Source organism: Fusarium subglutinans (assembly GCF_013396075.1).
Source record: "Fusarium subglutinans strain NRRL 66333 chromosome Unknown NRRL66333_c0000029, whole genome shotgun sequence".
In the NCBI taxonomy this organism is placed as follows: domain Eukaryota; kingdom Fungi; phylum Ascomycota; class Sordariomycetes; order Hypocreales; family Nectriaceae; genus Fusarium; species Fusarium subglutinans.
This window is the reverse complement of record NW_023502092.1, coordinates 233249-256558: the sequence shown is the minus strand read 5'-3', so window position 1 is coordinate 256558 and position 23310 is coordinate 233249. Positions and strand designations below refer to the sequence as shown.

Here is a 23310-nt window from a genome sequence, read left to right as displayed (position 1 = left end):
ACGGGCCTGCTTCACGGCGCAGGTTACACATGAAGTATAGTGTGCAATTGAGAAGGATCGAGTTGACGATTTTGTACGGAAGATCGGTTGTCATCGGACAGGGCCTCGGCACTCGGGTGATAGAAAGCGTATCGAGACTGCTTTTCGACGACTTTCCGCTTCGCATATAGAGTCATGATCTCGAGAATGCTCCCAAACGCGTTGATTAGGACGATGAAGAATAGCAAAATAGTTCGACGGAAGAAGCTCGTGGTGTTGAATGGGAGGTTATAGAAGATGCTCGAGATTATCAGACCCTCAAACAGGTTGCTGATAAGCATCGTGAGAGTGATGCTGGGGTCTCCGATCAACATAGTGAAGCCTCGCCAGAGGTTGATAGTATACTGCTGTAGATAGGAAAGGTTGAAGGGAGATCGATCCCTCTGAGCTGCAGCTTGATCGAGTCTCCGTGATTCAGAGAATTTCAGAAGATCAGGGCCGTCAAATGGGTGTTGTTCCATGTAGTAGTCTATCTCGTCGATAAGCCTCGATCGGTGCTGGCTTTGCTGCCAGGCTCGCGCGAATTCGTCCGATGTTCGAGGTGGGTTGGCTCCCTGACGGATGACTCTCTCGGCCGGGTTCGTCATTGAAGTGAGGAAGTCGGCTGTCGTCTGTTGTTCGGGGCAGATGAAACCGAGGTTCTCGAAGTACGCTTGGGCTTCGTCTGTCTTTCCGAAGAAGATTTGACGGCCCTCGTACAGGACGATAACCTTGTCGAACAACTATGACCAAATTAGCCGAGAAATTATTCCAACACAAGGGGATACTTACATCATAGGCAGTTTGAGGTGCTTGATAAATTGCAACGCAAGATGCGATACCAAGAGTATCAGCTTGAGTACGTAAAACGCGACAGAACTCAATAGCGTTGGCACTGTCAAGACCCCGTGTGCTGTTATCCCAACACTGAAGAGGGGAGTATCCGAGCGCAGCCTCAGCTATTGTGACTCTCTTGCGTTCGCCACCGCTGATACCACGGACGTAATCATCGCCAACTTGCGTATTCTTGGTATGCAAGATGCCAAACATAGCCATAATCACATCACGAAGATGCTTAGCATACTCTCGAGCGGTGACACCGTGGGGGAGCTTGTCCTTGGGAGGACATCGGCATCGAGCAGCAAAGTAAAGAGTATCGCCGACAGTCAGGTGAGGGAAATGGTGATCAACTTCGGCCGTGTAGATGGCTTCACCTCGGTAGGCGTTCTTCATCTGCTCGGGCCGGATGCCCTGGTAGTTCAAGACTGTATCGTTGCTAAAATGGAAGCCGTGAGTCTCGCCTGCAATACTGCGCAGTAGTGTTGAGCAGCCCGAGCCTGGAGGACCGAGAACACATAGCATTTCTCCAGCTTCGACGTGCCCGTCAATACCACGGAGGATATCAATACGCTGACCTTTATCCCCAAATATCTTTCTGGCGAAACTCGAAGCCTTCAGAACGATGTTGGTCAAAGTATTCTGGAAGTCGGTCGCCTGGCCAAAGCCGTACGCATTGAGATTCTTAAATGCGATACCGGCGGTTCGAGGAGTACTGCCATCAGCAGCTTCTGTTCGGGTCTTGAGATAAGCCTTTGCCCATTTCTTGGAGTTGAAATGGGGGCTTTGCGGATCAAGAGGACCGCCATCGCTCAAGGGAAACAATGGCCCGTGGCCCGATGCAGCAGATTGACTGGTAAATCTGCGCGCCAAGTCATGGATTTCATCCTCGTACTCAGGCTCATCAGACAGGTCGTTTTCCCGTGTTCTGTCACCCAACGTGGCAGAGGACATGGAAGGGGCGTGGCTAGGACGCGGATCGTTTGGAGGATTCATCCGGCCTCGGGTTAAGCAGGTTGGATAGTATTTTCAGAGAAGAGATTAGATAATTTGTAATTGGATAACAATGAAACAATGGTGATAGGATCGTTGATGTCAAGTCAATGGCATGGTTGGTGCTGTGCTCTCTTATAACTTGCAGTAAGAGGCATATTGAAGACGTGGACTGAAACAGATTTTTACACGAAAGAGTCACTAATTCTAAGCACAATCTTACGTAGCGACGGAAACCCGCCGCTCAGACATACCGACCTTGAGATTCCGTCATGATACACATCAACTTGAAGGTTGGACGGAGCGGAGGACCGAAACAGCGGGGCCTTGCGGTATCTCGGACTGTCCGAGCACCGGGCTACTGCCCCTTTTATGGAAGACAGCGCCACAGCTTCATCGCTATCAAACAGATCGACGAGCTAGATCTTGGCATTATCACTGTTTAGAATTACCCGCCGCAGATTTGTCAGTTTGCCAAGCCCAAGCCTGGGAACGGGTTTCGCGGAATCCAGGATAAAATAGCTGCGAACCGCCTGCGCGTAAGCCTAAGATTTGGCTGTTTCGTCCTAAGATTATGGAACAACCCTAAAATATCTCTAAGACTTTTGATAATTTTACGAAATTAGGTGATTGAGACTAAGTGACTTCTGTATTCAGACTAATTAAATAAGAATGCGTGGCAGAAGCCACATTTGCGTAGAAATTTGACTTGAGAGTTTCTGCCCCAGTTGACTCTAGGGACAAGATGGCCAAAATCTTTAATAATTCACTATTGAAAGGTGAAAAAAGCAAGTTAAATCCGTAGAAACCACAGCCTCTGTCAATTATCTTGTATGTCCTCTCACATCGTCGCAGTCTTCCATTGACTATGAGGGTCCACAGCTATGATTGGTTGTTGTCCAGCATCATAAATATCTCTTGGTTTTGCTCAAACCAGTTCCCCAGCTCCATGTTATGGTCCAGGCTACCCTCCACCATATTCCCAGCTTGTCCTACTGATAATCCCCCGTAATCAATCCCACTTGAAAGCTGTGTTCCATCGTTGAAGCCCTGCATATTTGCTTGCATATTCAGGTGACTGGGCACAGGAACCCCCGCCTCGAAGAAAAGCATCTCAAATGGTGTATCAGGTATGCGCCCTGACACATGGGCTGGAGGATTATTGGACCTTGAGCCCACATACTTACACGCGACTTCATACATGAGCTTGAACAGATGAAGCTGCTTTCTGTATACATTTGGAAGATCTGGGGGTATCAAGTCGACTGTTTCGACCACTGCAGCGAGCGGCTCCAAGTGAGTCGGGTCGCAAGTCTCGATGGCATGGCAAAACAATACCATGAATGGCACCAGAGGTACCGCCATGAGGCCCCTAATTCTTGGTTAATTTAAGCACTGTTGCTTGGTCTGGAGGCCTTACCAATGCATGTAAAACTCAAAGACGACGGCTTCGACATTCTTGAGCATTGACAAACAAATCCTGTGTTGCTCAAGGCCATTCTTTGCTGCCTCCAAGCATTCATCGCAAAAGGCTGATGATATCAGAGACGCAGGTTTCACTGCTCTGAAGACCAGACAGCGCATGGAATAGTATGCTACCTTATCAGTCCTGCGAAATACCTCGCTCTGGGTCTCGCCGATGACAGTCCCGATTGACTCAAATAAGTGTTCCTGCGAATGTGTTAGGGAACAGTTTCCCATTCTTAAATTGATCTTGGACTCACTTCTGCCAGGCTCTTTGTTAGGAATAGCTGCTCCATCTCAGCCGCTAATCTCCTGGCATTTGTCTCTCTCTCAACATCTGGCTGAAGCAAAGACTCCGGGCTGTAGAGTATATCATAAACCCTTCCTTGAAGGCTGCAAAACCGTGCCCATTTTGCAATTATCGGAGTAGGTCCCTCTTCCCTATCCGCTTCTAAGGCCTCAAAAATTATAGTGATTTCCCCATCTCGGATCAGGACTGGCCGACTCAATCTCAAAGCGAGCATCTTGTCGCAAAGATGGATGTAGAAGATCAGTTTAGCCCTCCGTTGCTTTGCCTCTCTTGACTCTGGCTTTGGAAGATTCTCCCGGGTGAAACCTAGTGTCTGGCACATTTGTACTGCAGCAGCAAGACAATTCCAGGACATGGAAATCCTGCAATTTTCGAGATGGTAGCATGACTGGACTTCTGTTAGTAGCATATTCTTCGAAGACGTTTTATGCCGAGACACTTACCGCCATGAACAGGGCGAGTATGTAATCGGGTGTGCAGGGCATGTTAAAGGGAAGGCCAGCTAGGATAGACTCCAGGTTTTGCCGACAGACCGCCGCCTGAGATGCAAACTCATTCTTGAGAACTTGTTCAGTCTCTATGTTGGCGCATTCGTGCAATAGGCTCACCAAACCAACATGTGTAAGTATGAGGTCAGCGAGGGTAGGCTTGCCAAAGTAAACTGTCATGAGATACTCGACAAATTGGCTGATGCTGTGAAACTCAGCGCGCCAGAATAGCTGTAATCTGGGAGACTCTACGACGATATTAGTATGTTTATAGATACAGTTGTCGTGCGGATTACCCCTCAGTCTCTGCACAGCCATCATGGACAGGTTAACAGGAGGAAGCTGAAAACCTCCATGTTCTTGAGGAGACAATATTCGTTGCGTATCAACAAGACGCGTCTCGTCAACCGTGACGTCCTTGCCCGCCAAGATCTTCCGCAGTGCGTCTAAGTGACTCTTTATCTCTGGAAGCGTTCGTGATGACTGATTGCTGTCAACGAATTGTTGCAAGAAATCTGTCGCAAATGTAGCCTGTGTCGTCAAAGTAACATCGCCTTCGAACTCTGAGCCTTTCTCCGGGCCTGTTCTGACATTACACGACGGGGAGCTCGCATGAGATATTGGGGTAACCTGTGAACTGATAGCAGTATGAGCAGCCGACGAGCCCCCTTGTAAATGCTGAGGGGAAGAAGTGATGTTGTCGACAGCGAGGCTTATGCGATCAAGCTTTTGCGAAATGGCATCCAATTTGGACTCACTGCAGCTGAGGTAAGCTTGTTTACTTGAACATTTCCCTCACTACTACTCACTAGCCATCGGATACTAGGACCGGCTGACGTTTTGGTCGAGGCTTGAAGCCAGTGGGGAACGAACAACGAATATTCTTTCGTTGACACGGTCCACAAGGATCTCCACGGTCGCATTTGATCTATGACGGATCAGTGAAGGTGCTGCTGATATATATATGCTCGCCTACCTTTCTTTGTCTACATTGGTCACACTGGCAGTTGTCAGTCGCCATCTAAGATTGCAGCACAGCATAGGATGGGTCTCAGCTCACAGAGAGCTTATGCTCGGGAACTCGACGCGTCCCAGAGACGGCGTTTTCTTCTCCATCGCTTTCGTTCGGATCCATGTTCATCGTTGTGATTAGGCTCAATGACTTGTTTAAATATCTAGCAAATTTTGCAACACTCAGATTCGCCAAAGACTCATGGATATTGGCCTACAAAACGCCAAGGCCAACCCTCATTCTTGATGATGGCATGTGTCTCTTTCGGGTAAAGTCTCGGTTTCTCGGAGCCCCGAAAGACCGCCGAGACTTATTTTTTGGGACGCGATTGGTTTGCATGCTGTCAGCTACCCTGTAAGTAAAGAAATCAAGCAAGCAAGCAACTACCATTGCAAGTGATAGAGCTCAAGGATAGAGCGCGATATATGCACTAATGTGCATATCGATATATATATACTAAAATTTTGTTTTTGTAAAGATTGAAGTTCTGATAACTACAATCTCTAGGTGCGATTGTGATCATGTTGTAATAAATGCCAGAGTTCATGAGATTTTGGAGTGAGTTTAAAAAACAAATGATAGTGGATCTGGAAGCTCAATGACAAATCTGATTTGTGGAAAAAGAGTGTGTCTAACCGGATCCGGAGTAGACCATGATTATTTTGACGTTCATCTCTTTTCTCCAAAGTTAACGCGTTGTCTCTTATCGATAGCACGCGACGACAACAGCACATATGAGTTTCTGTACCTTACTTATCACTTGCAATCTCGGGTTTCTTGAATAGGAAACACGTTCCTTGCTGTACCATATGTAGTTCTATCATTGCTTGGCGAACAAAAATCTAACACCGACATACGTCACAATTACTCAATGAAAACCGAACGCTCCAGAACACCCAAAACATCATCCTGCCCCAACAAACCCCGCTCTACCACCACGTCCAGAAACGGGCGCTCTTCAGCCAGAGCCGATCTCACGATGCTTGACACTTTGGCATAGCCAAGGCTCGGAACAAGAGCCGTTGCAAGTGCACTCGCGTCAAGAAGATGCTTCTCTGACGTCTCCTTGTTTGCGATGAGGCCCTCGACGCATCGTTTGGCGAATGTCTTGGAAACGCTCTTGAGAAGCTGTATGCTGTCGAACAGTCGGTCGCAAACCAAAAGCTCATAGTGATTGATCTCCAACATTCCCTGTTGACATGCCATGGAAACAGCAGCATCGTTTCCAGTGATGGCCAACGCCACTTGACAAACTGCAATGGGAATCACAGGATTGACCTTGCCAGGCATGATGGAAGAGCCTGCCTGTACCGGCGGGAGAGTAATCTCAGCAATACCACCATTGGGTCCCGAAGAGAGCAGAATCATATCGTTTGCAATCTTCCACAAGCTATTGGCAGTGTTGCGCAGCTCGGCTGAGAGTCGTGCACAAGTGTCCATGTTCTGCATGCCGTCAAACGCGTCGCTACATGGCTGCACCACAACTCCCAGCGACGAGGAAAGATGCTTGAAGACTGCTGCTTTGTATCCAGACTTGGATCCGAATCCAGTGCCAATAGCAGTGCCGCCCATGGGGAGCACAAGAAACGAATCACGGATCGTGCTGAGGTACTGTCGGTGTCTTCGGATGACCGCCTCATGAGCACCAAGAGCCTGGCCGTAAGTCATAGGCTGAGCGTCCTGGAGACAAGTCCTTCCAAGACGGAGAAGGGTAGAGTATTCCTGGCGCTTCACAGCAAATGCATCCGCAAGCCATTGGAGAGCATCCAAAGCACCCTCCATGGCACGATACACAGCAAGCTTCATAGCTGAGGGTACAGCATCATTCGTAGATTGTCCCATGTTAACGTGATCGTTGGGATGAACAAACGTGTAATCAGAAAGAGCTCGGCCTGAGTTCTTGGCAACGATGTTGGCGATGACTTCATTCACATTCATGTTGGTAGAAGTACCGCCAGATCCCTCCATCATGTCCACTGCGAAATGCTTGTCGTGGACTCCAGTTTTGACCTCTTCGCAAGCCTCGGAAATAGCATTGGCCTGCTCAGATGTGATGGTGCCGACTTCATAATTAGCACGGGCTGCTGCTTGCTTGATTATAGCAAATGCGTAGATGAAGTCTGGCCAGCTGGCGATGGGTCGTCCTGAGAGAGGGAAGTTTTCGATGGCGCGGAATGTGTTGATACCGTAGAGAACATCGTCTGGGAGCTCAAGTTGACCGAGACTATCTTTTTCGAGACGCTTTGTCTCGATGGTGACAGTGACTTTGTGACCGTTGGCTCCTTTGACGAGTAGGCCGTTCGTTGGCTTGGGCTCGCTAGGAACAACCTGACCAATGTAAGCACGTGAAGGTGGCTGCGTTGGGCAGAGATAAGCGGCTTACGGTCGAGATGATTTGAGTGACCGTCATCGTGTCGGCTGCTGGGCTGACAACTCTTTGAGATTGTTTCAAGTGAAGAGGATGCTGCTAGTATAGTGTTTTTGCTTGTATTGTTCTGTTCTCTCGTGAGATTCGAGAATTCTGTTGCTGAGGGCGCTGACCATCTATATAGAAATGAGTGGTGTTGTTAATGAGGCCCCCAAGGCTGTTGACATAACCCGGTTTTGTCTCCAGTCCACGGTGTGAGGCTTTCAGCGGGATGAACCGGTGAGAACAGAACCCAAAGTCGATGGTACCTCAGAAACCCATGGCTCCCCTACAAGAGAATACAGTCGCGAGTACTTGCATACAGCCTTCTGTCTGACATACGGCTGACCAACTGGGTCTGTTCCCTCCCATGCTTCGGCCGCTAAACCGTCTCAGCCGATGCTGAAAAAGCTCGCATTAGCGGCCGAAGAAAAAAGAAAGGGACGAGAATTTGGCCCGCGTGACATATGCAGTGAGTGCCATGATACATACAGCCAGGGATCTGCACTCAACGGATTTCCGACGTGGCAGATCCCTACTGAGCCGATAATCAACATTTCCGGTCTGCGGGGGAACATTTTCCTACCCCTCCATTAGCGTTGTTGTCACGTCCCCCTCCCTTTGGCACAGAGACAACGTATGTGCATTTCTGGGCGCCTTACACCGTCGACCATTGCCGGTTGACCGGTGTGCTGGGTTGTAGAGCAAATCGAGCGATTTGCCACTCGACACTGGTCAGGCATAGCGTCAGATCTGGCAATAGCCGGGTCTCGGCCTGGAAATCTGAGGCCATATCAAGCTCGGGGAGGCAATGGCTTAGATCTCAATCCTAAGTGACAAAAAGACTGGTCCAAGTTTAGGGACCTCTTTGGTGGGTTTATTATAGTACCATCCGTCAGGCTCCGGGGCATTTCTTCTCCCCGAGGCCAAGCCATGCCATTATCGTCGGCGAGCTATCTCGACTCACAGTTGCATTTTGAGGTTACTTGTCAGCCACGTGGTATGTCAGAACATAAGCATGCAGAAAGGGTAATATCGGCCTTATCTTTATAGATTGTCTATATTACCTTAGCCGAGCTTGCCAGATTAAATATTCTGTTGTGAAACTCAATAGCGTCATTCTACATATACAACCACACCTTCTTCAACACCAAAGATGTAGAGCGACGAATTGATTCTCTTGTCTTTTGCCCATTGAGAGCAATTATTTAAAAATTCCGCCCAATCAACATCGGACCAAAAGCTTTCGCAGAACTCTAATAATTGAACCTCAAATTCTGTTGGTCTTTCAATCGGTCTGGTATCTTCATTGGTTGTGAATATTTGAACCATGATGTCTAAGTCGGCTAGTGCGGCGTTATGATCTCTTGCAACCGGGTTACCCGTTTTAGCCATTTCCTTCAAAATGAGGCGACATTGAGTATAGAGGTGCTCGTCAATAAGCCCAGAGGTTTCGGCAAGCTCGGGAGCGACAGCTTTTGCAGTAGAGATGACGGAGAGGCTACTGAAAGCATGCAAGTCCCAATAACCAAAACGCGCTGATTGAAAAGCTAGCATTCGTATTGTGATCGGATCCGGGTTTGTTAAAGCCCTTAGCATGTTTACCGCGATTGAAGAGCTCTACTAGTATCTTGCAGTTGTACCTCGAGGCATCGTGGCCTTCCTTGGCCAGGACATCAATTTGCTTCCGCATTGTCGCAAGTGACTGACAGATTCCATTATCTGGCACTTGATCTTGTATATTTGTGTCTGAAGTGTCTTAACACTTGGATCGAAAAGTTGGACCATTTCTGATTCTGGTACGTCTCGTGAAGAAGGTAGGTTGGCATCGAACTTCTTCGCGGACTGCCGACACAAAATTCCGCCCTGTGTCTAAGCGAGCTGCCGCGCTGGCATTCAGCAATGCCCTCGCGACTATCAGCAGTATCTATGGATTCTTCCTGTACCCCAATGCGCCCAGCTGCGATTCATCCTCGCTTTTAGTATAAACGCCGCGGTGGCTACTATCGCTATATTTTCCAGTATCACTCTTCACTTCATTTTGAAGCGAGCCTACCGGAAGCTGACACTCAAGGAGACTGAAGAGGGAGCTGCTGGACAACATCTACCAGGATCTGGGTTCCGATACCTTACTTAAAGGCCACTAAGGAATAGTATGAGACCGAGAACTCTAGTATCAAATAGTGAGAATACTTGGGTGTATTTAGGATAAGTTAGAACAGGCCAATTTGAATAGTTATTTACATCTCTTGCGTCTTGGTACAAGCAGCCGATGTAACTCTGCACCTTGTAACTATCGGAAGACATTGAGATACTTAAGACATTACCGTAATCAGATTTAGCACACCCATCCGCCATCAACATTGTATACAGCACCGGTCACAAATGACGCCTCATCGCTGAGTAAAAACGCGATAACTCGAGCAACCTCGACTGGATCAGCTCTTCTCTTCTGCACAGTCCCCGAGAGACTGCGCTTGACATGTTCTTCATCATCGTGCTCATTCATAGCTGTACTCACGGAACCTAACCACAGTCAGCCAACATTCAGACCTGTGAACCGTACAAGCGTACCAGGCGAGACGCAGTTGACTCGGATGTGGGCATTCTCTTTCGCAGCCGTACGCGAAAGGCCTATTACCGCTGCCTTGCTTGCGCAGTATGCGACGTGCCCTGGAGCACCGAATTGACCAAATACGCTGGCGGCTGAGACCTAAGGGGCAATCAGTCATTGTCCAAAATGTTGACCTTCAAGCTTACAATGCTAGCGCCGGCGGACATGGCTCTAAGCTCGGCACGTAGGCAATTGAACACTCCGCGCGTATTAACTGCAAACATCTTATCCCAGACCTCATCGCTGTACTCAGTGAGAGGCACTGGCTCGGCAATGATACCAGCCATGTTCACAGCACCATGGAGCCCGCCGAAAACGCCGAGGGTCGTTTTGATCCAAGAGTCTACTGAGCCACTCTTGCTGACGTCTACCACTTGATAGATATGCTTGTCACCCGGCAACGAGGCTTTGGCCTTCTTGAGTGCTTGTTCGTTGATATCGGCAAGGGAAACCGTAGCTCCTCTCTCAGCAAGGAGCTTTGCAGTGGCTAGACCCATGCCAGAGCCAGCGCCGGTTACAGCGATCTGAAGTGTTAGTCCTGCCCAATGTTGCACGATGAAAGAGTACTTACCACTTTTCCTTGAAAAGATGTCATCTTAGAACTTGGTATTATTGACAGTGAAGTTTCTTCTACAGGATGAAAACACTGGAGGAGGCCTTGGGAGAGTTTAAGTCCATAGCAGCCCAGCCATAACCGACATGTCTGTGTGACGTAGACCAATTGAAGGTCATTCGCGATGAGTTTACCCCGCATCGCAAGGCGATAAGCGGTTCTGGAAGTGGAAAGTTATCCCAAGTGGCGGTTTGCTTCGCAGAACTCATTCTATGGCTATGGACTTATGGCCGATCCCCAACAAAGCAAGTGAGGACACGTCACATAATCACTTACACGTACGCATGGTGAGACTTTCCGAGTCATATTGGTGCTAAATATATATTGTCTCCTATTTCGATATTCATCCAAACCCGTTTTGTCTATCGGTGCTGTCCCTCCCGATCCATATCTGCTCAATTCGTTCTTTCGTCTCCGTAAATATCCTCAGCCCGCTTCGCTTTGCAGCGCATTCAAACCATTGTACAAACGACGCTCGTATATCATTATCGTCAGTCTCACAGGCTGCAACAAAGGCAGGCCATATCAATCTCAAAGATCCGTATCCCATTCCAGCATCTAATGCATCAAACTCGAGCAGCCGATCCCGCACACCAAGAACATGTTTCTGAAGCATGCTTGGATCCAGATCATAGATTCTGCGATAGAAGTACACAGAAAGTGCGTGCTGCATGGTATCAGCCAGACTGTTGAGCAGATTGACAGACTGTTGGTGTTCGGGATCAACAGGCGCTTCGACCATCCATATGGACTGGCGAAGAACGTGAAGCTGCTTGATCCATCGCTCAACTGCTTTTGCTCGAGCCATAAACTCCTTCAATGTAAGTCCAGAGTTGATCAGTTCATCTTGGTTCTGCTCCTTCTCTCGCGCAAGCCTGATGACCAGCGAAAGCATAAAGAGGTGGAGCTCAGGTACACCAAAGATCTCAGGATAAAGAGTAGCTGACCATATCCCTGGATTTTGAAGATGAAGGTCATTTTCTCCCTCTTCCTGACCCTTGACCTTGTGCATCTCCTGGTCCAGGTTACTCCACGTAGTGAGTCGGAAAGACAGGCTATCCTGACTATAGGCACTGGCGCCGCTTGCTTCTATGGCTTCACGAACACGGTTCCGATGATCCAAGTTTAGTGTATTTTGTGTAAAAGTGCTCTCGTGGGACAGCCTCTCAAACACGTAGCAGTGATGTAGCAGCCTGACTTTGCGAGACTTTCGTCGGTTAAGGCCTTTTGTTCGGATGAACTTCTCCGTTTCCAGGAAAAAGTACTCTGCTTCGTCTCGGTTGCCAGAGAGTATGGCAATTTGGACCATCGTCAAGAGAGCCATGAGTATGGACTTGTACTTGGCAGTCTTGGGAATATCGTACGCTGTCTTGAGCATAAGACAAACATGAAAGTGGGCTTTTTGATAATATGCCGTGCCTTGGTCTAACCACTTGGTGGAGCCATGAATGCCACCCATGCTAAAGGCACTGATAGATAGTGTGCCGTAAAATGCGCATAAACTTGCGTGGTCCATCTTCTCACCGAGTGTCAAGGCGGCTAAACAGCTTTTGACATGAGGGAGAAAAAGGACGTGCCATGGCGTCTTGCTGTGACGATATGGAGTCAAGCCCCGAAGCACGATCGTTGCATAGTGTTTTACCAGCAGCACAGCATCCCTCGGTACGTCCGTGTCGACTTGCGACGATACTGAGCCTGAGCTGGGAGAAAGGTGTGATAGGTAAAGTCTTGGAGATCCAAGCTCAATTGTAGAAGACCGTGCAAATTGCGAAGGAGGCTTCTGCGCAGAGGCTGATTCACCTACCCAAGGCACGGCCGTTTCAATGCCCATGGCCGCGGGATCCCACCAGTCAGGCTGATCGAAGTTTGCTGGATCCAGCCAGCTGCTTACAGGGAAGCTTTCCAGTGCTTTCAGCCAATCTGTACGAGGAATGAGCGCGTTGTGTTCATCCGATATGTGATGCTGAGCATCTCGAGGAGAGGTTCCAGTATCAAAGTCGAGTGTTGAGACAACAATTTCGACGTCGTCATCGAAGTCAGGGAGTAGCAATTGATCTTCTTCTTCGACAGCGTGAATTTGTGAAACTTCTATCGCGTCCTCTTCTATCTCGTCCAAAGTGCTCAATGGATCTGAGGGCAATTGCTGCGTAATGCGAAAAGCCCCAAAAGGTCCTCTTGAGATCTGTAAATCCGTAGACGTCTTTTCACATTCTTCGTCAATTTGAGAAAGATGCCAACCTGCCAGTTCTGGTGGAACGTCTTGCGCAATCTGTTCGCTCAAACGCTCTCGTTCTTGTTCTGTCAACAATGGTCTTCGAAATCGAGCGACGCCCGTCGATGAGGGGTCATCAAAGTCGAAGAAGATATCTTTGCTATAGCCGCCGCAATCGAGACCAGAGATGTTACACATAGAACATCCGGGACGTCCTTCGTCGCATTTCACCCGACGACTGCGACACTGCAAAATGTCAGTGGGGACTAGGGAATGATCGATTGAGTGTGAACATACGGTAACGCATCCTCCAAACGAACGAGTCCTCCGCCCTGGGACCCGCTTGACCTTTGCTGTGGACTTGCCGACAAGAGGAGGCATAGTGAAGAGAAGCTATCTCCTCGACGAGACCTTCTTCTCGGCCGGGAATGCCCACTTGTAAATGGTCCCAAGATGCAGGCATCGGCACTCCCGCGATGGTGGAGAAGTGAGATAAGGCTAATCACTTCCCCGCCTCTCGGTTATCGGTACCAATCCCTCTCCTGGGGAAACTTTCCTATCCCAACCAAGGGATGAAAAATCAGCGCAGATAGAAACCCTCCAGTTCGTGTCGGTAGTTGATTCCTGCAGGGCGCACTTTGATCTCGTGTTCTTCAGATCATGACGTTGATAAGGTTCTCCCCGCACTTTGCAACGGCTCGTTATTTGATCCAAACTTGTGATTGGGCGGGAATGTTCCACTATCGAAGCCACCATCGTAAAAGGAAAGTTATATCTGGTGCCATTGCGCGTTGCTTTTCACTGTGTGATGGCATGATAGGAAAGTCGAGCAGACTATCCTGTTCAGGTCATTGGTTGAGCAGAAAATGTGAAGGCAACTCCGACATGACACGATCAAATCATTTATCTCGAGATATATAGATACACTTCTGACATTGCCACTTTGCATCAAGTTGAAGTAACAAGACAATTCGTTTCACCGTCACTCATCGCATTATTCACACTATCGGCAATGGGTTCCGTACCTCAGTCTACCAGCACTTTCGACGTTCTCATCCTGGGCGCAGGTCTCTCGGGCCTGTGCTCACTCTATCAGCTTAAGAAGCGTTTCCCAGAATGGCGCGTCAGGGTTCTTGATGCTGCGCCCGATGTTGGAGGCACTTGGTACTGGAACTCTTACCCCGGATGCCGATTCGACTCTGAGTCGCTGTCTTACTGCTTCTCATTCGACAAGGAGCTACTGGATGAGTGGCACTGGAAAGAGGCCTTTTCGCCTCAGCCAGAGACTCACAAGTACATCAGTCGCTTTGCTGAGAAGCACAATCTCAGGAAGGATGTTCAGCTCAACACGACTGTCACAAAGGCTACATGGAATGAGGCTGATCACACATGGACCTTTGTAGATGAAGCTGGTAACGAATACGTCTCCACCTTCTTCATCAGCTGCATGGGCTTCCTCTCTGCGCCCACTCTACCCGCGATTGAAGGCATTGAAGACTTCAGCGGCAAACTATTCCATACTTCTCGTTGGCCCAAGGATCTCGACATCAATCGCGACTTTGTGGGCAAGAAGATTGGAGTCATCGGCACAGGCGCGACAGGCATTCAAATCACAACTGCCGTCTCCAAAGTAGATGGCGTGGAATCTCTCAGCGTCTTCCAACGCACAGCCAATTGGTCCGCTCCTCTTCGCAACTCTGAAATCACCATCGAGCAAATGGCCGAGCATAAGAAGAACTATGATAATATCTTCCAGATTTGTGAAACGAGTTCATCTGGTTTCATGCACCACGGTGACCCTCGAAAGTCTCTCGAGGTCTCGGAAGAAGAGCGACTAGAGCTCTGGGAGAAGCTTTACAATACTCCTGGTTTTGGAAAGTGGCTGGGCGTGTTCTCTGATACGTATACCGATCGATACGCCAACAGTCTGTATTCCAACTTTATGGCTGAGAAGATCAGACAACGGGTTAACGACCCTGCGATTGCAGAGAGCCTTATTCCCAAGGACCACGGCTTTGGCACGCGCCGAGTCCCCATGGAGAGTGGATATTTTGAGGCCTTCAATAAGTCAAACGTTCACCTCGTTGATCTGAAAAAGACGCCAATTGATCGCGTCACACCATCAGGCATCCTGACCTCCGATGGTGAGGAGCACAAGCTTGACATTCTGATTTGCGCAACTGGCTTCAATGCCATTACCGGCGCTTTCAGTGCCATCGACTGGCATGGCAAGAAGAACAGACCGTTGATCGCAACTAGCGACAGCCCCAAGGGTGACCAAGCAGTCTGGGTTGACCACCGACCCCGAACATTCCTGGGTATCACTGTTCCGTCGATGCCAAACATGTTCATGGTTCTTGGTCCCCATCAGCCATTCGGTAACGCTACACGTAACATTGAGCACGGTGTGCAGGCTGTTTCGGATATGCTGCAATACTGCAAGGACCACGGTTACACTTCTGTGGAACCAACAGAAGATGCCGTTGAGCAATGGACCGAGCATGTGGTGCAGTGCAGTGAGAGCCAGGTTCTCATGAATGAGATTGATAGTTGGATGACAGGCGTGAACAAGAACGTCAAGGGCAAGAATGTTAGAAGTGTTGCACGATACAGCGGAAGCATTGGAGAGTATAGAAGGCGGTGCGCTGAGGTCAAGAAGTCGGGCTATAGGGGTCTTGTTTTCGCATAGATAGAGGTAATCAAAATTCATTTTACTTGCAAAAATACTTATTCTTCTCATTGTAGTAGTGTTCAATGAAAACTTTCAGCACCAGTATTATTCATAACCGGAAACCTACCAATTTGTGAAAATGGGTTATATTGTTAACGATTATGGCTTGACGAAACATTTTACAACACTTGTGAGATTACTTTTGCTAGTGTATATGACACTGTTGATAATTATAGTAAGATACCATAAGTTTATACTTAATGTACTGTCGCCAGCACATTCTACAGCAGACTTATCTGGAAGCCTGACCTAGCCAACCTACAGTGCCAGTGATGGCTAGAACAGTTCAAACTCTGTCAGCGGTGATGATTCATCACGAATTCCCGAGATGTCTCCGCTCAAGTCCATTCTTCGTCACGGATCTGCCTTCCAATTATCATCTGCTCATCAGATTGAGGCCATCCAGCGAACACGTTATCATACATCCCCCGCATTTCAAACAGGAAAGTTATATCTGGTGGCTGATCATGGTGGGGCAAGCCCAAGATAGCGAGAACACTCCACGTCAAACGAGGAAAGCTTCTCCAAGTTAGCTTCGGATACCGGCCGCCGAGTCACAGACCTGTCAACCATGGGACAATTGGGGTGCCATAGTTATAGATGTATAAGAACAACTCCATATTGAACAGATAGACATTAATTTCAATCATTACTACCTTATCCAAAGCATTTGTAAATCCCCAATCCCTCATCTCTCTTCCTCTTATCACAATGGATGTCCCTGGTTACGCTCTGATCACAGGAGGCGCTTCAGGCATCGGCCGAGCATGCGCCAGAGCATTTGCTCGCGATGGTAGCGCTGGTATTGCACTCATTGACCTCAACCTCGAATCCCTGCAAATCGTCAAGTCTGAGATTGAAAAAGAGCAATTGTCACCCAAAAAGGACTTTAAGATTGAGATCTACTCTGCAGACGTCACAGATGAGAACCGAATCAACGAGATTGTCGCAGACGTCGCTCAAAAGTATGGTCGCATCGACTATGTTGTCAATGCAGCTGGTATTGCCATGAAGCATCAAGGCGGTGCTGCGTTTGCTCATACAGCTGATTGGAACCGTGTTGTCAGCATCAACCTCACTGGAACATTCTTTGTCCTCAGAGCTACAGCACAAGTCATGTTGAAGCAAGAGCCCATTCGTTCATCTATCAACGGAAGGGAACTGCAGCGCGGATCCATCGTCAACTTCTCTTCCATCCAGGGCGTTGTCGGTATTCCACTGTCGACATCCTACACAGCAGCCAAGCATGCCATCATCGGTCTCACACGGTCAGCCTCAGAGGACTACGCAAAGGAGGGACTTCGCATCAATGCCATCTGCCCGGGATACACGGAGACACCGATGACTACAAAGAACCCCGAGGTGCTCAAGGCTATGCAAGAGCGGATTACAACTGCTGTTCCCATGCAGAGGATGGGTGCACCAGAGGAGATTGCTGACGGTGTTTTGTATCTTTCTGGAGGACGAAGTTCTTTTGTTACTGGGTCTGCCTTGGTTGTTGATGGTGGTTATACCCAAAGGTAATCACGAGCTGGAGGATCACCGAATTATTCGACTGGAGTTTGCATTAGAAGCTGGAAATTCGTTACTATAGAGAAACAAGTAGGCTGATCCGTCTAACGTCTTAGGTTGAGACGGCGCAGACATCTCAGATGATAACCGATGCTTAAACGTGTTTCTATACCCTCGTCTCTCGCCTTATGCCACAGTCAGTGAGTGCACTCTTAATTGTTGGAGCTGGATCATGCTAAGTTCTATAGCCCTCATTGCGTTTTGATGAGATGACACAACTTCTTGTTTCAAGAGAGCATCGGCCATATGTCATCTTTTTCTATTGTCTCGGAGAGTGATTCTCATGTTTCGTCCATCCTCAATGTTTCCCTCACAAGAGTGCAGACGAAACCGAGATATCTACGCCTTAGTCAGCGGGTTTAGCTCAGTTGGGAGAGCGTCAGACTGAAGTCAAACTTCAATCCTCACCAAAATCAAGTGATATCTGAAGGTCGTGTGTTCGATCCACACAAACCGCATCGAATTTCTTTTTGCACTCTCTCCCCTCAATCGTACTACAAATTTGCATTACCAGTGCCATTTCCATGCCTACGACGCTGTGAGCAACCAGGCCTCAGATTGCGGCGTTAAATCAGCCAATGCTGGCATTTTGGTTCAAGGTCAGAGGCGTTCTTGGTGTGTCTAATTTTAGGACCAAGGTCAGTCAGATCCCTGTTTCCTGTGCCTAAAAGTTTAGGGTCCCTACTCTAAGCGACAGAAATATTTAGGCAAGCTTAGTATGAATTTAGAGGATCCTTAGATTAGCTATTTCTGACACTTTGGGGGCGGTTGTGGGTCATGCAGGAGCTCTCTCTGGCCCCGCGGTTGACGCTTATGTCTAGAGATGCTGAACTGAGCTGGGATGTTCTGAAGAACCTCTTCAAAGACGAGCCATACTTGAACGCGTTCCACATGGGCAGTGAGAGTACCTTAGTCATTGTCCCTCATACTGCAAGGACTTTAGTGAAGTATTCGTCTCCATCAAGCTGATTGAGTACCAACGTCGGCTCATGTCACAAGGCAAAGGCAAGGGGTCCAAGCTCATGGATGTGCTGGTGCGATTTCGCGAAAAATCCTCGTGACAAGATCTTCGGGCTCCTAGGCCTAGTGACGGAAGACCACGGTATCCAGGTCGACTATAAGACGTCAGTGCCAGAATTGTATCAACAGGCCACAGTCGCCCTGATCAACCTTGCCGGACACTTGGATATTCTTTGCCAAGAACGCCCAGAAGGGCCCACGGCACTGCGGTGCGTTGATCGGAAAGAGGAACAGCGGCATAAGCTGCTATCTTGGGTGGCTGAGTACGATGGCAAGCGTCGGCAATGCGTACCGATGCTCTTTGCCCCGCGCGACATGTTCAACGCTGGAATCAAGAACTGTGAGACCCCATGCCGACTTATCGACCCCAAAAAAGATATCCTCGTCACGAAGGGCACCTTTCTTGGAACAGTCGTGCCTGTTCTCCAGGAAGACAAAAGCCTTGGGGCTTTCGATGCCATGAACCTGTACCCTGGCAGGGAAGCCCTTGAGCGACCCCAAGGACATCTGTATGCCCCGAAGCTCGGCGGTAAAGAGACAACAACAACAGGTGAGACTGCCATCCGCGCATTCTGGCGAACGATGGTGAAAGATTGAACGCTACCCCCAAGAATTCGTCGTTTGAGACAAACCGAGATTGAGCGGCTGGATGTTGAGACCCAAGAGGAGTTGAAGGATGGTAGGAGCTCGCTCCAGACATACCGTCTGCACTTTGGCAACAGATACTCGAGATCTGCATTTAGTTATCAGCCCGCCGATGACGAAGACCTCGCCAAACTTGACATCGAGGGTCAAATCTCACACCATTACAGCTCTAGTGGCTTCATGTTCGCGGTCACGGATAATGGGCTCTTCCTAGCAACGCGATTTGCTGCGAAGGAGGGTGATATCGTGGCTGTCCTCGATGGTGGAAAGGTACCCTTGGCGTTACGCAAGGTTGAATCTAGAGATGGCGTGAAGGGGGACTTGTATATGGTCGTTGGCTCGACCTACGTGCACGGCTTCATGGATGGTGAGGCAGAGGTTGGTGTGACCGAAAGTTGGTTGGAGAAGCGGGAGATTCTGATCGCGTAATTCTACAACGGAGATCAAGGTTTACACCATTACAAATTAGGAGAGCTCTGTTCATACTTTTCATGGTGCTCTATGGTGATTCTTGCTGGGGACAATATGAAGTTGGTCCATCCTAGGTTCCATTTGGCTGCGAACAACAAAGCACTCCTTTAACAGATGATATCTTTCCCACATTGACTAAGACCATCCCGCAAACTGAAATCCCTAATATGAGAACATGTAACACTACTGAACTTCCTTTCCAAGAGTATCAGCTCTCTGGAACATATCCCAAACTACCTCCAAATGCCAGTCGTCAATCTGGTTGGACTTCAAGGCCTCTTCATGTTTCACCTGCGCCTGATCCAGTCTATCCTTGCATGTTTGCACCACCTTTTCAGCATTCTCGAGCTTGAGGGCACGTACGGCACGTGCATCGAAGGTCTTCTTGAGGTCGCTCATCGCGGCTAGAGTTTGACTAGGTCCATGGAGTCTCTCGTGAGTTTGGCGAAATGCCTCGTCGGCTTCTTGCTTTCGTCTACGAGCTTGAACTCTTTCGGCTTGAGTTACGGCCACAGAGCAGTCGCGATGCACCAAGTCCATGAGTGCTTGCTCGGCATCTCTCTTGACCGCAAGGGCGGTATCAAGTTCGATGTCCGTTATGCGGCGGGCAATTTCGATACGGTCAGAACTGAGGTTTCCAAGAACTTCATTGATGGTGACTCGAGGACTCTTATTTTGGGGCGAGTTCGAGGTCGTCTCTTCTCCATCTTCGAGTGGTCGCTTAGTACCTTGTGGCGGATGTCGTAGCTCATCTTCCGTGGACGCGATCGTATCGTGGAGCGGAGATGGGAGTCGCTGCTTAGCTGACGAATCAAGGGCAGAAGAACTCAACCGAGGAGCGGTGTTCCTTTTCTCGGGTGCTTCCACTTCAGAGTCATCACCTGTCGTGGAACCTGGATTGCCATCAGCCGATGCTCTACATGTCCTGGGATCTCGAGAACTTAGGCCAGGCGGCCTCAGCCAGTCTGGCGGGTGTAACTTACCCGAGGACGAACTGCAATCATTTCCTATCTCCGCCGTCGGCAACCCCAAGTTCTTGCTTGCGCGGCTCACCATTTTCCTGGTAAGGCGCCCAGATTGTGAATGCTTATGCTTTGCGTTGCGTCCTTCTTTCCTGGTGGCCAAGTCTTGGTCGACAACACTCCTGAGGCATCCGCCAGTCTCCCAGAGAGAAGACAACGGAATCTTTTTGGCCATGGCCTTCTCAGTGATGCTCTTCAAGCCTCGGACAACACTCCGGCAAGGTTTGGAAGGCTTCAGCAGATGGGCAGGGAACCAGTCTGGCCCTTGCCACTCTTTGTTCAGCCACTCTATGTTGGCCTCATGGAACTTAAGACTGGCTTCTTTTTTCATCTCGGATCTCGGGTTTCTGATCTGCGCTGTGGGCATGTTGATCTCGAGATCTTGTTTGGGTGAAGCCATGTTTAGCTTATTCGATCGATGTTCCTTGAGGACGACACTTGGTGTCGGGATGGTACGTGCCTGACCAAATAAATGTTAGTAGAACTCGAGACAAGCATCTGGGAGACTCACCGATGGCGCTTCGATAGACGAGATGTTTGTCGAATCTGGCGGGCTACTGTAAAGGCAGAGAGAATGCCGTCAAAGAGAAAAGCCGAGAGAATCTCTCTGGTGTTGTCTTGAGAAGAACCACAGACGCGAGCTTTGTGCGCGTGATTCAGGAAGGTGACCAGTGACGCGTTTGGCGGGTATTAGCAGGCAGTGCCTGCCAGGTGTTGACTCTCAAGTCACTGCATCGCGCGCCTGCCTGACACTGGAGGCTCCCGGAGGTGCCTGGCTCAGCTACTCACCTCAGGATTTTGGGGATCAGCAATGCCCAGATCTAAATTATCATCATTTATGGAAAGATAAAACGAATGACTTGGCCTCGTCTCTATCCGTAGTGTTTACCGCCTTGGCTCATCAGTCGAGAGCTATAGTTGCATGACGGTTCTTCCATGGAGTCGTGGCAGCGATCGCATACATTTCATACGATGGTGAGGTGCAGATCCGTAGGGCTGACCGCTTAACAAATGGAAGCCAATAAATCTCGATCCCCTCGGCTCGAAAAGTCCAAGACCTTCTGTCAGTTGGGGGCCGTGATGTCAGTGCCCGGCACACACAGTTGAGGCAGCGCTGAGAATTCCATGTTTCAGGTGCTCAATCTGTAGATCTGTAACGCGACGGACATAATCAGCCACTCGCCTTAACCCAATCCTCGAAATAATTATCTGCACTTGAATTGACGTGAACACATGAAAGGTTGAGGATAATCTTAAAAGTTAAGCATGATTCCCTACCGTCGATCTTCCAAACTGCAGCTTGTGAGTTTATCCCAGGCCATTGTATGGTCCACAATTGACATAGCACCTCTCTTGTTCTATTTCCTCTCATTCACCATTACCATCACTTTATCGTCATATCTGATCTATTTTGGAACTTTGTGTGTCTTTACTTACGTCTCTTTGCACTAATTTCACTATAGCAATGGCATATCATCAACCCCAGCAGACGCAAGGACAATTTCAAGGCTGGGCTCGGTATAAAATCACCATGAGTCAAGAAAAGTACTCACCCTAGACCTACAAGACGCACTCATAATTGTGGAGCAGATGCAGAGCTATCCACTTAAAACAGCTGGGCTCTGCACGCACGGAGATCTCCGCTGCTCACGACGAGCTTTTTACGAAATGATTCACGAACTGAAAATTATCAGCATAATCAAGTATATCTTGCAACACTGATCACCCAGAATGGAAACAAGGACTCATACTACGCGATGGAGCAAAAGACATGTCTATATGTGATGAAGGAGACGGCACATGGCCACGGCCTTTTTGCAAAAGAGCTCATCAAGGCTGGGACACGCATCATTCACGAAAAACCAATCCTGGTGGTTTCACAAGCTGAGACAAAGACGAAAGCCGAGTATAGATGTGTCATCGATCAAGTCGCAGATCTGAATGACTCAGAAAGAAAGCGATTGATGGATCTGTATCACAACGATAAAAAGCTGCGCGAATTTTCATTCCTCCAGGGTCAACCGTGTCCAGGGACAGACCTCGATGCAGGTATTGTCTTGGCAAAGTTCTATACAAACGCTGCGAGCATAACATCCGGAGGTCTCGAGTGTGGCTTGTTCACAATTTTCTGCCGCATGAATCACTCATGTACACCAAACATATGCTGGGTATACGATGAGCCGACGGGTTTCATGGAAGTATACGCAGTGAGGGACATTGACAAAGACGAGGACATCACCAACTCATACATCGAAGTCGCAATTCCTTACCAAGCCAGGATGAAGGAGCTGTCAAATTGGGGCTTCACGTGTCAGTGCGCCGCCTGTGAAGGGCCAGATGCTGCGAAGCATGATGAGCGAAGGCGCAGGATTGCACAGATCAAGGGAATTCTTGACATTTATCAGGATACGGGAAGATCGGGCGACGCACCCAAGTTCGCCGAGATTCCAAAGACAGACCTGGAAGCATTGAGGCTTGGCGAAGAAAGCCTTGCGTTATTATCGGACGAAGGGCTCATCGAACAACTGGGTGTCATGTATGGGCTGTGTGCCAAGTTTGCCAAAGGCGCTGGGCTACATGACTTTGCGGAGGATTATGAGGAGATGGAGTTTGAGATCTTGGTAATAACGACCGGGGAGTATGTCGATTGAGTTGGGAAACATTCTGAGTGATCAAGGATAGTGGAGAGCTACGATATTCGGAGCTATCGTGTTTGAGATGGCTCACCGCCCGCACGATGATTCTCAGAGAAGTTCCCAAGGTGTATACTTCCAGCAGTTTTCGGTAAAGGTCTTCCGCTGGCAAAGGAGAGCAGGTCTCTTTACACCCTCACACTATTACGTGATATGTGCCATGGTGGCGATCAGTTCATGACATTATC

The 23310-nt window shown here is 48.8% G+C and overlaps 7 protein-coding genes across 7 annotated transcripts; 4 read left to right on the top strand and 3 right to left on the bottom strand.

The window, feature by feature from the left end:
- Nucleotides 1-23: 23 nt before the first annotated feature.
- Nucleotides 24-5251, bottom strand: FSUBG_3424 (ABC1 transport; the record flags this gene model as incomplete). Its single annotated transcript, XM_036681303.1, has 11 exons — nucleotides 24-761; nucleotides 811-1822; nucleotides 2694-2730; nucleotides 3036-3220; nucleotides 3269-3519; nucleotides 3573-4010; nucleotides 4066-4358; nucleotides 4407-4867; nucleotides 4920-5038; nucleotides 5087-5110; nucleotides 5171-5251. The coding sequence occupies 11 exons, from the start codon at nucleotides 5249-5251 to the stop codon at nucleotides 24-26; spliced, it is 3639 nt and encodes a 1212-aa protein (XP_036541075.1).
- A 735-nt stretch (nucleotides 5252-5986) lies between these two features.
- On the bottom strand, nucleotides 5987-7532 carry FSUBG_3423 (aspartate ammonia-lyase; the record flags this gene model as incomplete). Its single annotated transcript, XM_036681302.1, has 2 exons — nucleotides 5987-7450; nucleotides 7506-7532. 2 exons carry the CDS (start codon nucleotides 7530-7532, stop codon nucleotides 5987-5989), a joined length of 1491 nt encoding a protein of 496 aa, XP_036541074.1.
- Nucleotides 7533-13980: 6448 nt separating this feature from the next.
- On the top strand, nucleotides 13981-15657 carry FSUBG_3421 (monooxygenase; the record flags this gene model as incomplete). Its single annotated transcript, XM_036681301.1, has 1 exon — nucleotides 13981-15657. The coding sequence occupies one exon, from the start codon at nucleotides 13981-13983 to the stop codon at nucleotides 15655-15657; it is 1677 nt and encodes a 558-aa protein (XP_036541073.1).
- Nucleotides 15658-16410: 753 nt separating this feature from the next.
- Nucleotides 16411-17223, top strand: FSUBG_3420 (dehydrogenase; the record flags this gene model as incomplete). Its single annotated transcript, XM_036681300.1, has 1 exon — nucleotides 16411-17223. One exon carries the CDS (start codon nucleotides 16411-16413, stop codon nucleotides 17221-17223), a length of 813 nt encoding a protein of 270 aa, XP_036541072.1.
- An 825-nt stretch (nucleotides 17224-18048) lies between these two features.
- Nucleotides 18049-19365, top strand: FSUBG_3419 (heterokaryon incompatibility 6 OR allele; the record flags this gene model as incomplete). The annotated part of the gene is made up of 4 exons (XM_036681298.1): nucleotides 18049-18169; nucleotides 18220-18305; nucleotides 18382-18876; nucleotides 18928-19365. 4 exons carry the CDS (start codon nucleotides 18049-18051, stop codon nucleotides 19363-19365), a joined length of 1140 nt encoding a protein of 379 aa, XP_036541071.1.
- A 225-nt stretch (nucleotides 19366-19590) lies between these two features.
- On the bottom strand, nucleotides 19591-20829 carry FSUBG_3418 (uncharacterized protein; the record flags this gene model as incomplete). The annotated part of the gene is made up of 1 exon (XM_036681297.1): nucleotides 19591-20829. One exon carries the CDS (start codon nucleotides 20827-20829, stop codon nucleotides 19591-19593), a length of 1239 nt encoding a protein of 412 aa, XP_036541070.1.
- A 1357-nt stretch (nucleotides 20830-22186) lies between these two features.
- On the top strand, nucleotides 22187-23080 carry FSUBG_3417 (SET domain protein; the record flags this gene model as incomplete). The annotated part of the gene is made up of 1 exon (XM_036681296.1): nucleotides 22187-23080. The coding sequence occupies one exon, from the start codon at nucleotides 22187-22189 to the stop codon at nucleotides 23078-23080; it is 894 nt and encodes a 297-aa protein (XP_036541069.1).
- Nucleotides 23081-23310: the final 230 nt, after the last annotated feature.